Raw genomic sequence first — 16,893 nt, 5'->3', positions numbered from 1 at the left:
TCTTAATATTGATAAGCAATGTCATATCAACACAATGTAATTAGAGTATGGAAAATGCTACGTACAATATATTGTCGGTCTCCTAGCTACTATGTTAACGTGTCATAATCTATCAACAATCGATCGAGTTTGTGATTTAAAAGAAAATAAAATCATATAATAATTTCTAGATAATATCACATCAATACAGTATAATAAAAATTATGAGTGTAATATATAGCATAAATCATTGGATAAATTTTGAGGTAGCTAGTTAACTTTTGAACCAAGCCTTTCACCTTGTACAAGGCTTTTAATTTAAAAGGCATAGGGAAGGGCACTCAATACAAACCCTATCCTACCATCCAGCTACGGTAGGCCGTCCAAAAGAAATAGAGGGCATTAGTAATAGTCTAGTCCTTATCAAATTTAAAATTTATTGAAAAATTGAGGTTTTGGCTAAAATTTAAAATTATTGAAGAGATTAATTTATATTGGATTTATCTATCTAAAAGTTAAAATAATAATATAATATTAAATATTTTAATAATAATTTTTTTTTTATTTTACACAGTCAATATAATATTACTTAATAATTTAATTTTTATTTAAAATTATTTTTTTCAATTATTTTTTTTTTCAACTAAATTATCCAATAGTAGTCATTGAGAATATTTTTATAGTAAAATATTATTTTAGAGATGAATAATGGCTAGCTAAATTTAGAGAAAGTGATGAATTTACTGTAACTCAAAAGTAAAATTTTGAAATTTTAACTACTCTAACGCAAATCACTTTTGAACTACTTAACCAAAATTTGATTAGGCACTTAATGGTCATCATACAAGCTTGGTAATTTAATGTTGGCCTGTCCTGTCATGTGCATTTAGCAACCAAACTTCCAAGAAATATTCCAAAATTTATGACATTTAATTTAAGCTTATGAAAAGTAATTGAACCAAAAAAAAAAAAAAATGGCTTATGATATTTGTCAAGATTTTAGTGTGTATATATAGACATTCATGTCTTTTTTTTTTTTTTCTGTTGAATTTGCATTTTTGGTTGTTTTTTTTTAGGTTAGAACCTAAACATATTAGGATGTTTAAGAAATCCCACGTTTGGTTGGATGGAGATTTTAACATATCCAACTCATGTAGAAGACCTGCGCAATGCGCAAGAATAGCTAAATTTACAAACAAAAGTTGTTATATGTAATTAAATTGGCATGCTTTGATTCATTGATAATAAATAAAATCTTTAAAAAATGTCGAGGTTAGAAATATCTTGATTTAAAAAAAAAATTGAAAAATGATAGATACATAATTTTTTTACGATATTTTTTATAACTCTTTATATAATTATGTTTTAAATGAGAGGTATTTTGATAAAATAATTTATAAAAAAAACAATGTCATTTTATAAAAATACTATCATTTTAAAAACATATATAATTATTTAAAAGATTATAAATAATTTGGTTGCGTGTCTTTATCTTCTCTCACTTTACTCTCTTTATTTTTGTATTGATGGCTATACAATAAATAAAACCTTTTTATTTCAAAATATAAAAAATAATGTGTGGCTGTAGAGCCATTATTAACTCTTTATATAGCATGACAAAATAACTGTGGTTATCAATAATGATAATAATTATTTCAAAAAAATAATGATAATAATTTGTCAAAAACTTGACAACTAAAAAGGCATTAATCGGGAAACGTAAAAAATAAATAAAAAATAAAAATAAAAAAATAATAGGAATCTAAAATGCTAGTATAAACTCTACTGATGCACTAAGACATTTATTTTTTATTTAATTATTTTAAGTTTAATTATACTTTATTTTATTTAAGAAAATATATAATTTAATTGGATGATAGGACTGAACAAAAGCAAATATTCAGATAATCTATTTAAAAAAAAAAAAAAAACAAATTGATGGAGAACCAAAAAGTCCTTTTTGCATTGGATAGCAAACTAAATAATATTTTTTTACAAAAATTCTATGTACACTCATTTTTAACTAATGCTTTTTATTTACTTAAAAAAACCCTTATTTCTCTATTCAATCTAATGAAAAAGACTATTCATTTATCTATCTAATAAAAAAAAAATAATATTAAATACATTTATAGATTATACAAATGCCGCACATTTTTCACTCCATAACGGTAAATATTATTCTTAAAAAAAAAAAAAAAAAGAGTGAAAGAAAACTCAAGCCCCTTTCCTTTCTTAAAATGATGTCAAAAATTATTTTGCCTAAAAAGTCTAAAATAACTTTTTTATCCCTAAAATACAAACAAATTTCAAAAATTCCAAGACCGCCTCTCCTATCCTTAAAAAAACTTATTCCCTCAAAATTAAAAATAACCTATTTTATTTTCATAACTCTTTTCAACTCATCTCATTTAATTATTACAATTTTTTTAAATTTTTACACAAATAAAATAAATAATTCAACTTTTTCAAATTTCAAAACAAAAGTAATATTAAAAAAATATATTGTAATAATATTTTATTCAACTTTTAACTTTCATTTCAACTCTTTTTTTTCAAAAATAAATTATTGAAAATATTATTTAGTGTACGAAATTCAAAATAACTCACTAACTCTTGACATATCTGAAAATCTCATAGGCCCCTCCAAAAAATAAAATAAAGTATGCATAGATATTTTTTTTATATAAAACCCACAAGCTTAGCTTGAATCTTTGGTCAAATTAAGATCTTTTAAACTCGAATGTTTTTAAAAGTAAAAATATACACTTTTCTAAAACCAACATACGCATGATTTTTTCTATCATCGATCTCTTTTTCCCTTAAACCCCTTCTTGGCCTTTTCCACAACCATAATTTCCAATTTTATTGTGTTTTTTTCTAAGATAAAAATAAAAATTCGTAATTCATGTTTAGTTACAACCATGATGCATGTGCATTATAATGTGCCCTATTATATTATGAGATTGTAATCATAGAGTGCACAATCGCCGTGCAGTTCTTTTGAAAAAGTGAGTAAATATGTGATTCACATGAATAAATTAAATTTTTCATAATGGACCACACTCTTTTTCAAAAAAAAAATGTGTAGCATTTGCACTATATATAAATAAATCAACCAAAGGAGAATTTAAAAGGCATGAAAATAAAAACATGAAACTCAACAAAGTTTAACTTTTAAATAATTAAAACCAAAAATTAGAAGCTACAAAAAGCCAAGAAAGAACAAAAACTAAAGATTAAGATTAAAAAATAATAAATAAAAATCCACTCCACTGTTATTCGGAAGCATTCCCCCTTCTCTCGATCTTTGCAGAGTCCTTTCTCACATCTCTCTTTGCATGGGGGCAAATAAAAGTGGCCTTTACTCCACCATACCCCGACCTCTATATTTTTATTGAAAGTTAACTATTGTTTACTGTAATTTTTATTCCTTTTTTTTTTATTGGAAAATGCTTATCGAGAATAGTACTCGAAAAGTAACCCTTTTTTTAAAAAAAAAAAACTTAATAGTTAAAAGAGTTTGTGATTTTTTTTAAAATATTTAAAAGAATTTAAAAAACATTTGGCAAAAAATACAATTTGCATTATCAGTACAATGCAGAGTTACCTTTGTCGTTAGCCCTAGCATTGCCCTTTTGTATATTCTAGATGAGAAAAGATATTTACAACCGTAAATTATATAATTACTGCATAATTGTTATGAAAAAAATAAATAAAAAATAGGATCTACATAAAAAATTAATTTTTTAATATTAGACTCCACTCTTTTTTAAAGTGATTACGCGACATTTATGCACTTCACGGTTGTATGTAAAATTATTCATTTTGGATTCAATTGTTTAAAGTTTTATTTTTTTTTACTTGTTTTAATTTTTAATTTTTTGTCTTTCTGTATGTAATATTTTATTAATATTTTTTTTCTTAATTCTTTATTTCTTTTGTATTTTTAAATTTTTTCTATTTATGTAATGTATCAAAAAATGGATTATTATTATTATTATTATAGGGTCATGTATCGTTTCTCACAGAAAATAATCTTGATTTTCCAATGAGGCGAAACTTGAGTCTAGCTCATTATTCAAGAGTGCAATGCTACAGGGTTAATGTATACTAGTATTCTTCAAGAAATCAGAAACATGAGTGGATATATGTCAGCATAAATGAAAGCTTTTAAAATATAGAGGTCATGTAAATACTTAAAATATATATATATATATTTATAGTTTTAGATTGTGACTGCTCTCAAATATTTTTAAAAAATAATAATAAATTTTGAATCTATATAAAAATAAATCTCATTTTTTTATAAAAAAAAAAAAAAAAACACAGAATTTACGCATTATATAAAAAAAATTGCGTTTCTTTCTTTTTACTTTTTCAGCATGTTTAAATTTAGAAAGTTTCCTTTTATATGAATACGAAAGCAAGACGTCATTGATAACTGTAGATCAGACAAGCCAAAAAATATGGAACACAAATTTGAAGGAAAAAATCAAACGGTAACGTTGGTGATAGAAGTATGCATCCATGACTTGATAGAGTATAATAATTAAAGAAAATGTCTCATTTAATAGTAAGATGAGATGAAATGATTTTAAATAAAAATTAAAAGTTAAATAAAATATTATTATAATATTAATTTTAATAATATTATTATTTTAAATTTAAAAAAGTTGAATTGTTTATTATATTTATATAGAATTTTGAGAAAGTTGTAATAATGAAATGAGATGAGATGAAATCGTTTCTGTATCCAAACGAGCCTGAACCAAATGCTGAAATTTAGGCCATGTTCAGCAATTAAGGTACTTTAAAAAAAAAAAAACATTTTTCGATTTTTTTTATAATTTTACATTATTCAAATACAATTTTTTTCTATATAAAATTTTAATTTTTCATCTGATCATTTTTCAAATACAAAAATCAATACAATTTTTATAAGGGTAATGATGCACTTACATTTCCTTTACCACTATTTTACTACTCAGCTATTTTTTTTTTCCTTTTACTCTTTGAATCTAGATCGAAAATCTCATAAAATGACCTTCTTGCTTAATCTAGAAGAAAATAAGTTCACTCAACCAACATAATCATATAATTTAATTAAAAATAAATTTAATTTTATAAAAATTGACATTCTTTTACTTATTGAGTCAATTTGTATAAAATTGAATTTATTTTTAATTAAATTACATGATTACGTTGGTTGATTGAATTTTTCTTCTTCTAGATTATGCATGAAAGTCATATTTTGAGATTTTTAATCCAGATTCAAATAACAAAAAGAGAAAAAAAAAATAACTGGGTAGTAAAACAATAGTAAAGGATGTGTAAGTGTATCATTACCCTTTTTATAAACTTCAAAATAAAAATAATGTTAAAAAATTATATTCAAACAACTTTTTCAATTTTATATATCTTTTTTCACAAATTTCAATACAATATTTATTTTAAAAAAATATATGTATTCAAAATTTTCTCTTATTTTCCAAAACCTAATCTCAAACAAAATCTAAAACATTTTTAGTAACCAAACATGCTCTAAATGTGGTTTGGCATTATAATATGTTCACGGAATTTAGAAGAGAAATCTGTCATAAAATGTGTTAGATATAAGGAAAATGCTATGCTTACCTTTGGGGGCTCCCGCTGGACTGTTTTTATTTTTTTTTAGTTTTTTTTTTCTTCAAGATTAAGTAAGTTTTTTTTTTTTTTTTGCTTTTTTTTACATGATTTTTTTAATATCTTTAAATATTTTTTTAAAATAAAAACATTCACAATATTATTAAAAAATACTTACTTAATCTCGAAGAAAAAAAAACTAAAAAAAAATTAAAACAATCCAACGGGAGCTCCCAGCAGTGGGCGTAGACCCACCCTAGATATAAACTTTCAAACTCCCTAATTTTTACTTAAAAGGACGAGGCTTTGTGAAAGATCTAATTATATAGTCCGATGATATTTGAAATAATTATTAGATAATTTCGAAATATATAATATGACTTGTCATTAAAAGTACTTTATATTTATATAAATAATTTTAACAACATGATATTTTGTATTAAAATAAAAAAATTATCACATTATTAATACTCTTGAAATACTTAATCATTTGAAGATGTTTAACATGATGCATGCAGGATCCCCTCCTTCTCATGTGATATTCATGAATCCGAGTCCCACCATCTCAATCCTTTGAAAAATGACTTGTATAAGTTTTAAATATACAACTTTTGTATAAACAATCTTTATAAAAATAAATAGACTCTCGTCTAAGTCTGTTCATCTAGATATACCCAAGTTTCTGGATCAAAACTTGAATGAACAGTATTATCCCACTTAAAAAAATATAAAAAATTATTTTTTATTAACGAGGTTTTTTTTTTACAAAATAACTTATAAAAAACTTGTATATTTAAAGTTTCGGTCCAGCGTTATTTTTTCAAAAGAAAAATTATTTACATAATATTTTTTATAACATTTTACAGAATTATATTTTAAATGAGAAATATTTTTATAAAATATCTTATAAAAATAATATTATTTTAAAAAATTATCATCATTTTATAACATTATTATATAATATATTTTATGTATATCATTCATCTTTCCAAAATATGGAAGGACTGGGGTACTGAGATATAGGTGGTATGGAATTGTTAGAGTAGACCTTGTACCACGTGGGTAAAGACACCCTCCCCTCCACCTTAAATAATTGGTCCCAGTCTCTGCATGTTTTCACGTGTCCTGCCCCTAATTACAACATCCTGCTGAGCATCAGCTATTCCTGTCCATAGGATTCTAATGACACCATATGATACCAAGAACAAATTTCGAGTATCATTTTTCTCCCCATTCGGCTCGATCTTCCCCACTCTCACCTGAGGGGGTCGTAATGATCACATGCATGTTCACGTACGTACGTCCAAAGACCCCAACCTTATAAATAGTCGATCTACTTGCATCAAGCACCATCAAGATTTCATAAAATGGTCGGTCCAACATCGAAGCCAAAATCTCTTATAATATATATATTAAACATTAATTTTTGCATAAAAGATATCTCAATTCTTAACAGTGATAACATTAATGATTTGTACAAATTTTAAATAGATAAAACTTGTGTATATCTTGTGATATATATAGCTCCTCAAGGTCTAAAGTTCGATATCTAACAAGTGCAAACAATTTTTTGAGGGCTATATCTTCTGACTAAGCCAGTAATTTATCCAATTTTGTATATGAGAAATTTCTAAAGGTGCGACGCACGGGACCAAGATTTATTCTATAAGAATGGATCCAAGTCTTGGAGAGGTTTCGTTAAAAAAAAAAAAAAAAAAAAAAAAAGAAAAAAAAAAAAAAGGTAGATTTCATCTTGAAAAAGTAAAAAAAAAAAAAAAAAATTGATTTCTTTTTAATGGGATTCACTTTCTTATCAAAAGTTTGCGCGGTATTTTATTTATTTGAAATTTATATTTAATATTTCTCTTCATTTATATATATATATATATATATATATATATATTGCACAAATCTAGAAAGGAGCATGCAAATATGTGTGTTAATCTTCGTATTTTTTCAAATATCTGAACCAAAAGATTAGTTTGATAAGCCTGATCATCTCCTTGGAAAGTCGATGATGAGCCAAACAAGCTGGTTGCACCATGTAGCCTCCTTTGCATGGAATAATTTCTCCTGAGAGTGACTTCACTTTCTTCTAAAAGTGTGTGTGGTGGGCTATCTTTTCTATTCCCTGATAGGACAAAGTCCTTGGTAAATGAGATTGAGAGAGAGAGAGAAAGGACAGCTTGGTGAGAGAAGGAGCTGGTTGGGTTGGTGCTTTTGAAGTGTTGCTGTTGAAAATTTTCAGTTTACATGATATGAAGATCAGGAGGTAAAGAAGAGAAGCAAGCAAACACACATATGTTTGATGGAGCACCAGATCACCAGTTCCACCAGTTGGATAGCCTCAAGAACCACTCTCCCTAGTCTTTCTCCCTCATTCCCAGTACCCCATGCCTTTTCATCTCCTAATATTTTCCCTTCCTATGATCATTATGATCCTTCTCTTTCCCTCCCACCAAACCTTTTGCACCCATTGCACCAGCAATCTCCCACCCACAAATTAGATCATCAAGAACAGAAACAAGAAAATAACTTGGTGTCCATGAATTTAGACACTGAAAGACAGAGATCATTACCGGACCCAATCGAATCATGGGCTAACGAAGAAGTTCTTGCACTGTTGAGAATCAGATCTGGCATGGAAAATTGGTTCCCGGAGTTCACTTGGGAACATGTCTCAAGGTACACTAAAAATAACTAATTTTCTTAAGCATCTTTTTTAGTGACTATTTTTCAGGAAAAAAAAAAAAGTGCAAGAAGGTTAGCTAGCTAGTTATAGACTTTTCCATCTAAAAATTTGGAAAGCTGATGTATGTGTATTGAGTTCGAGGATCAAATCGTTTCTAATATTATAGCCTTTTTTTTTTTTTTTTTTTTCAGAAAACCTTGAGTATGTTAAATTTAGGAGTAGCAGATTAGCGTACGGGAATAAATGCTCTTGCACACAGGCGGTGTCGGATAATATATATGTATATTTATGATGGTTGCAGGAAGTTAGCAGAGGTTGGGTTCAAGAGGAGTCCTTCGAAGTGCAAGGAGAAGTTTGAAGAGGAAAGTAGATACTTCAATGACAACATAAACTACAACAAAAGCTACAGATTTCTCAGTGAGCTTGAGGAGCTATATCAGGGTCATGATCACCAAAACCCTCGGGTTGGGGCCGGAAAGAACCAAAGGATATTGGAAAAGCCAAGTGGAGGAGAAGACAACTTGGGGCAGAGTAATTTGGAAGTGGATTCAAGAGATGGAACAGTTGGAAATAAGAGATTTGAGGATAGTCATCATGAGAATCTTCTGGAAAAATCAAAGCGAAAAAAGAGAAAAAGGAGGAAGAAGTTTGAGATGCTCAAGGGTTTATGTGAGAAAATTGTGATCAAGATAATGGCTCAGCAAGAGGAGATGCACAACAAGCTTCTTGAAGATATGGTGAAGAGAGATGAAGAAAAGGTTGCCAAAGAAGAAGCTTGGAAGAAACAAGCGCTGGATAGGATGAATAAAGAGCTTGAAATTATGGCAAATGAACAGGCTATTGCAGGAGTTAGACAGGCAACAATCATTGAGTACTTCAAGCAACTCACATCGAGTTCTTTAGGAAGCCATTGCGTTGAAGAGAGAGCAGCACTACTTGTACATGAGTCTCTCAAGGTAACAACGAGTTCAAATTCATATCCTTCCAGTTCTTCATGTTCCTTAATTCAAGCACCAAACCATAATCATAGATCCCTTTCAACCCAAGTGAACTCGATCACACCCACTTCCATAACCAAAACCCTATCTCATCAAAACACTAGTCCAGCTCTTTCCCCAAACACTCCAGATGTACCCACTTCATCTTCTCTTCCCATGGCGTCCCGAAACCCTAATTCTATAAACACCCAAAAAAACCCACTTACACTCATTTCAACTCGGACACAGAAGGTCTCCCAAGACTCCATAACCAATGTCAAAGATAACCATGGAAAGAGATGGCCAAGAGATGAAGTTTTGGCACTTATAAACATGAGGTGCAGTACTCAGTACAATAATAGCAATGGTGGTGATCAGGACAAGGAAGGAATTGCCAAGGCTCCTCCTCTATGGGAGAGAATCTCACAAGGGATGCTGGAGTTGGGTTACAAGAGGAGTGCAAAGAGGTGCAAAGAGAAATGGGAGAACATAAATAAGTATTTCAAGAAAACCAAGGATGTTAACAAAAAGAGGTCCCTTGACTCTAGGACATGCCCTTATTTTCATCAATTGAGTACCTTGTACATGAGTCAAGGAACGTCACAAGAAGTTGCAGCACCTTCCGAAGGGCCTGAAAACATCTTGACTACGTAATAATTCACCGGAAAACCACTTGGGTTCACCGGAGGTCGGCCTCATTAATATTTCTTCCCAAGGCGTGTCTAGCTAGTTATTCAACAACGTACATTGCAAGTTGCTGATCATGAAGAGCGCAGGTGATCAGAAAAATATGGCCGTTAGAAGTACGTACAACCTTTCGATTTCGATTTTGTGTGGGAATTATATATCATGCAGTAGTACTATAGTACTGGCCGGTGATAATTAATGATACTAATAAGTGGTACACTTTCTTCCAATAATATTTCGTTTATATATAGTACATGTTTTGTGGAGATTATATTATATGCTTATTTAAAATTTCTTGTATTTTAGTGGCCTGCCTCCCCACGAATTGATGATCAGATCATGAGAATCAATTAATTAGTTTAAATTAATTAGTTTGAGTTAGGCCTAGATCAGATCAGATCAGTTTCACTTTATATATAATTAAATTGTTTCTTTTTGTTACAATATTGCTACATTGAAAATAATTTTCATTTGCTAATTGTGCAACCACAGCACTCTAAACTAATTTTATATAGTATGCAAATCTCGTGCATACTATATATTTTTTTTTTAATAAAAATATTTATTCAAAAATTTGATTTACAAAATAAGGCTGATTTGGTTATATAAAACCAAACTATCTGATCATATCATCTCATTTCATTTGATATAATTATTATAATTTTTTTAAATTTCTATATAAAATATAATAAATAATTTAATTTTTTAAATCTTAAAATAAAAATTATATTGTAAAAATATTTTATTTAGTTTTTAACAAAATATCTTACCTCCTCATTTAATCTGAAGTAACTAAATGAGTCCTAAATTTTATATCTTTCAGTATTCTTTCTTTTCTTCTTTGGTTTAGATACCAAATGATATAAAATAAATAGGAGCTAGACAGCTAAAGGAGCTAGCTAGAAATTAGATCCTGCAGCTGCATGCTTGGCCAACCCGCTTATAGAAAATCTATTATATGCACCTCATGTTTCATGCAATAATTGATCATACATGTTGACATGAGAAGTATTTTATATAAATTGATAAAGTTTGATGTGATATATATTATATTATAAAATTATTTTTATTATAAAATAAATCTAATTTATCGTTTAAAATTATATTAATTTATAAATTTATTTCGACAGAGATATGATATTCAGTCGTACATATTGTGATAGTCTCTCACCAAAATCATAATTCTTCTTAAACACATGAAGCGAATGTCCTCTAAAATGCCGACTACTATGTTTAAGAATTAGATGAATATAAGCTATTGAAAACATTCGACTTACAAGTATCATGGCCAAAGGGCTTATTGCATAATACTTAAGGAGAGATTTGTACTCGCAATTCATTTCAACTCATTTTAATTTATCTCAATTCATCTCATTACTATTTATTACTATTCATTAATTTTAACTTACAAATCTTACTATTATTTACAGTTCATCTCACTACTATTTACAATTCATCTCAACTCATTTTCGAATCCAAACGATACCTAAATCTTTAAAATAGAAGTTTTGCATTCGAATCTCTTTTTTAATGAATAAAAAAAGAAAAAAACCATACGAGCATCATCCATATACAATTATGATAATATGTTAAGAGCTTGTAATCTGATTGACATAATTTTTCAATTTTTAACATAGAGGGATAGAGTTTGAAATCTTTACAAATTAATTAAAAAAAAATATGAGAGAATATTAAAGTCTAAAGGCAAATAAATCCTTTGAAAGGATTCCTTTGTGTCTGGGAGGAAGGGTCCCACCACATGACCCACTGTGCAGATTGTGGGGCCATCATACGTAGATATCTAATGCTTCCAAAACCAAATTTGTAAAAATAATAATAATAATAATATATAATAAAAATAAACTTTCATGTTATAAAAACGTCGGTTCCATTGTCGTTTTATCCCCAGGTGGGCCCCACCACGTAGCAGAGATCTTTTCCTTCTTTTTTATTTGGTTTTTGTTTTTGCAGTTTCCAACATATATCCACTGCGACACATCAACGTCACATGCGATGCTGATGATATATAATATATATATGCCACATACATCCTCTGTCTTCACTGCAACAGTAGAGATGCAAGTGCAGCGCTGGTTCCCACCCAAATCTAACGGCTCATATTCTTTTCATATCTCCAAAGTCAACAAGACTGGTTAACTTTTATGTGATGTGGTAAACGACACGTGTCAAAATATTGACATCGTACGTACTTTTGATGAGAGATCTGTAATGTTCTCATCTCAGGACTTCACATGCATTGAATTTCATCGTGAGTACATCCATCCAGACAGAAACGAGATAAGGGACAAAAGAAACCTTGGCTAGCCAAGATCTCATTGTCTAAAACCAAATCCAAAAATAGGCATGCTTACTGCATGAGATATACTAATACAGCATTAGGTATTCTTATCTCAAAGTTAGATTATTTTTTTATTGAATAGCATCGCCTGGGGCTAAGGTAACTCAAGTGGGAGGGCCGTGTTATGAGATGTAGATAAAAATTTAGAATTTTACTATGTATAAGCAAGTTTACGTACCAATCTATGTACTAATATTCTTGCCTTCATATTTTAAATTTAAATTAGCACTGTTTTCAATAAAATATATTTTCTGACCAATCATATTGAATGGGTGCACGTATTAATGCACATAATCGCTTACAATTAGATTTTTTCAAAAATTTATGTCTATTGGAGATTTTCTTGTTTTAAAAGAGGAGTTCAAACAGCATATGAGAAATAAGAGGATCATATACCCATGTTGTTGGCATTCTCCCTTGATCGAAAAATGCACGAACAATATCATAGGCTTTATTTGGTTACATAGATGAGACAAGCTCATGATAAATTTGTGAAAAATAGTGAGATAGTTTGTGAATAATAGTGAAATAACTTGATTTAAGATGTTTTATGAGATCTTGAAAAATGAAAGAAAAAGAGTTGAATAAAAATATTATAAAGTTAAAATATTGTTAAAATATATATTTTTTAATATTATTCTTTTTAGATTTGAAAATGTTGAATTTTTTTTTTATTTTTTATTTTTATTTTTTGCATTTCGTTTGGTGTTTTGATGTTGAGATGAGATGGGTTGTGACCTAAAACCAAACGGGCCTTACTTTATCAAAATAAGGAATAATTCCAATGATATTGGACTAGTAAATTTTGAAAAAAAATCCTTTAATTAACTACACATACAAAAGAAATAAAAGAAAAGAGTTTTTCAAAATATTTTGAGTGGCTGATTTATAGACCAAAGGAGAACTCAAGCCGCATTTGATTTTATATTTCAAAATGATTAATTAAGATGACATAGGAGTTCTTTAAAATCGTTATAAAGCTTAGATCCATCAAGTAATTATCTTGAGACTTTGACACGCAATGCTCGTTGATCATACTCATTTACTTATATTATACCTCTCGTACTTAATGTGCACCTTGGGCTCTGTTTGGATAGTAAAAATATCTCAGATGATCTGTAAATAGTAGTGAGAATAGTAATAAAGTCGTCTGAGAATATATGAAAACAATTGTATTTCCAAACAGACCATTAGTAACTTAATTGGTAGCATATTTGACTTAGCGGGATTTGGTTCATGTAATGATGGTTATGTATGTAGATGTGTATTATGTGTGTATGTGTACGGTGTGTATATACTATGCACTTTGTTTTTTTATTATTGTAAAAACCATATGTGATAAATGCAAATTCATTTCATATCCCTTAAATGTATACCAAACATTTTTTTTTTCAAATCTGGTGATTGGTTATATGAAAATCTTAAACTTGAATAAAATAGAAAATTCAAATCATATTCCTCATTGATGTAATTTTTATGGAGGGATAAACTGATTAAAGAGAATTAAGAATAAAAGTAATACTAGATACAGTATTAAAGTATGATTAGCGAGGTTTTGACTTATATGATCAATTATCATTGTCATAGACAAATGAACAACACCTTGAGCCCCCATCTATCATTTTAATCTCATGTATGAATATATACATATTTGTAGTTCCTTTTTATAATCATGAAATTATGAACAAAGTAGTGGTTTGGCAAAGGATGAGAGGATGAAATTGAGTTTTTAGAGAGAGGGAGAAGGTAGAGAGAGGTTGGTTTAACAGTTTGGGCTATGAATGTGTAAAGAATCAAGTGGCAGGTTTATGTGAGCCCAATAACTCACTTATGGGCTTCACTTCTGTTCCATTTTTTTTTAACAAATTTAAGTTATTTGGGGTTATCTTTTTCCAACATTATCCCGTTTGAATATTGAGTTGAGTTAAGTTATTTATAAATAGTAATGAGTTAAAATGATGAAATAAATTTTATAGAGCCCACCTTAGATGAGTTTAGATCTGTTTGGATGTTAATATGAGTTTAGATATATTTATGAGAAATTGAAAAAAGTTATGCATCTCGCGTGTAAAAAAGTGTTGAGTTAAAAAAAGTTATGACTCCCACGCGTAAAGAGGTTTTAAGTTGAGATGAGTTTAGTGATTTGAGAATTCGATGTTTAGATGTTGATTTAGTTTAAAATTAGACTGAACTCAGTTAAATTCAAGTTCCAAACGAGACCTTAATTTATAGCTGCATAGACAAATATATAGATATTTGAAGTGAATTTTAAAATATTTATTAACGTTAAAATAAAAGATTTAGAATGCCTCACATTGTTCTCGTTGGGGATCGATCGGCATGGGAAACTTTCATCCATTTGAAGTTAGGACAGAAAGTCTAAACATTAAAATACCTTACATAATACTACTACTCTAGCACTAGAGAACAAGGTGATGACTACTTGATCTACCCCTCAAGATCTCTCTATTATTTTGTTTTTTTCTTTGATGTTAGCTGTCTTTGGTCGCTCATGAACTGTATCTTGGAGTCTCTGTGGGCCAATATTCAGACAAATTCACGTTCTATATAGTTACCAGTTTGAGAATGACACAAATAAAAACAAAAAAAAAAAAAAAAAAAAAAAAATCACATTACAAACGATCGATCTCTGCCTTGTTAGAAATTTGCATTCATTTATCATTTTTTAATAATATTTTATTTATAAATTTTTTGATAAAAATAAATTTATAAATGATGTGTCTTAATGTAATACAGTAAATTATAAAACTCTTATTATTATAATATAGATTTGATATCTTACATCAAATTACGTTAATTTATAAGTTTATTTTTATAAAAATATTTTAATATAATTTAATATATTTTTTTAATTCTGAGTAAAAGGTAAAATTGTTTTACTTATTACTTTGGTGTGCGATAAATCTTTTTGTGATCTACCTATTAATAAGTATTGCAAACTAATAGTTAAAATGAGATTCGTTCACAAATAAACGAGGAAGAAATAATTCCTCTCCGGCCCATCTGTCTACCTGTCTCCAAACTCATCCAGTGGTCCTATGTCAACCACGTGTCAATTATCCATCACTCCATCATAAATACACATATATTTTATATATCAAAAATATTATGTGCAGTCACTTTAACGTATTCCTTTACGCTCTCTAATGAAATTGACTGTATTTTTTTAATATAAAATAATTATTTTGATCAATCAAGTTTATAAAGAATAGATAGAAGTGACTGTACATTTTATATATATATATATGCGCACAGTGACTCCTTGCACGTTGTGCATTTGACTAGTCAAGATTCAAAGAGGTATAGAAAGACTCAAATCTTAATAAAACTATATCTCCATATACTTTATGCATATATAGATATCAATCACTATATTCACAAGATTTTTTAAAAAAAAAAAAAAAAAAACTATAACATAAAAATACATCGTAGTAGTAACATAATTTTCTCTTTATTTTTTTTAAATGTTTAAGATATTCTCAATGTAAAGTTATATTTTCCTACTATAAAAAATAAAAAATATGAAGTTTATATATATAACCTTATGCAAATGATAAATGAGTTTAAATGAAATATATCATTTAATTTATATAATTTTATATTCATGCATAGCTCTTTTTGATAAATGAACCAAGTCAAATTCGAGTTTGTAGAGTTATCTTAAACGGGTTTATCCAATAGTCTTGTTTATATATATCCCAAACTCCATGTCTGGTTCAAAACCGATGAATCTCGGTTAGCAAGCTGTAACTTAGGAGAAATTCTATGCATCAGCTATTATTTACTCTCATATTTTATATTTACAATATTTTTTAATAAAATATAAGAATATTTTTTATAAAATATAAAGTATAAAATAATAACTAATAAATAATAATTAATGATAAGAATTTTTCGGTCAATAAATTCTTTCAAAATTACCTAAATATGCTAAAGTAAGAATCTGAGTACAACTACCTTTTTAACTACTAATTTGTTTTTGTCCCATTTAACACTGCCTTTAGAAAGATAGGGTAAACCAGAATATTTCTCCAAAAGTAAAGCCCAATTCAAACTGCATGCTAGCTACTACCCTTTTGGGGATGGCTCCTCTTTTGCTCAACCATATCAAATTTATGTGGAATACTTCCTTTTTATTCTTAATCTAAGTATATAAATCTCGCACAAATTCTTTGTAAAAAAGTAAACTCTTTCGTAAAAAAAGTGTAAAAATATCAAATTTTTTTTCCTATCGTGTGTTCTACCCCTGACATCAAGTATTTCTATTTTGAATAATACTAGATACAGTCTTAGAGCACTCTCAATGGTTTATTCATCCTATCTTTTAAAATACATCATCAAAACTCACTTTTTCTATTTTATATACTGACTTTTACAATATACCATACATCAGCTTATCTATTTTTTCTTTATATTATTTAAATATTATACTTTTTAATCTTTTTTATTCATTTCAAATATTTTCTCTAACTATCAATAATATCTTCATATCTTTTGATATTTGCAATATCTCCCCATATACAATATCATATAATTATATTTTATTTTAAATT

At 28.1% G+C, this 16,893-nt stretch overlaps 1 protein-coding gene across 1 annotated transcript; it reads left to right on the top strand.

The window, feature by feature from the left end:
- Positions 1 to 7,760: 7,760 nt before the first annotated feature.
- Positions 7,761 to 10,213, top strand: LOC121263479 (trihelix transcription factor GTL2-like). The gene is given in 3 exon segments (XM_041166388.1): positions 7,761 to 7,941; positions 7,943 to 8,289; positions 8,598 to 10,213. Coding segments are annotated over 3 exon segments (1,713 nt in total). The 5' UTR covers positions 7,761 to 7,905; the 3' UTR covers positions 9,928 to 10,213.
- The last annotated feature ends 6,680 nt before the right edge of the window (positions 10,214 to 16,893 follow it).

This window comes from Juglans microcarpa x Juglans regia, chromosome 4S, assembly GCF_004785595.1.
Source record: "Juglans microcarpa x Juglans regia isolate MS1-56 chromosome 4S, Jm3101_v1.0, whole genome shotgun sequence".
Taxonomy (NCBI): Eukaryota; Viridiplantae; Streptophyta; class Magnoliopsida; order Fagales; family Juglandaceae; genus Juglans; species Juglans microcarpa x Juglans regia.
The sequence above is the reverse complement of the archived record's forward strand: the minus strand, read 5'-3'. Positions and strand labels throughout refer to the sequence as shown.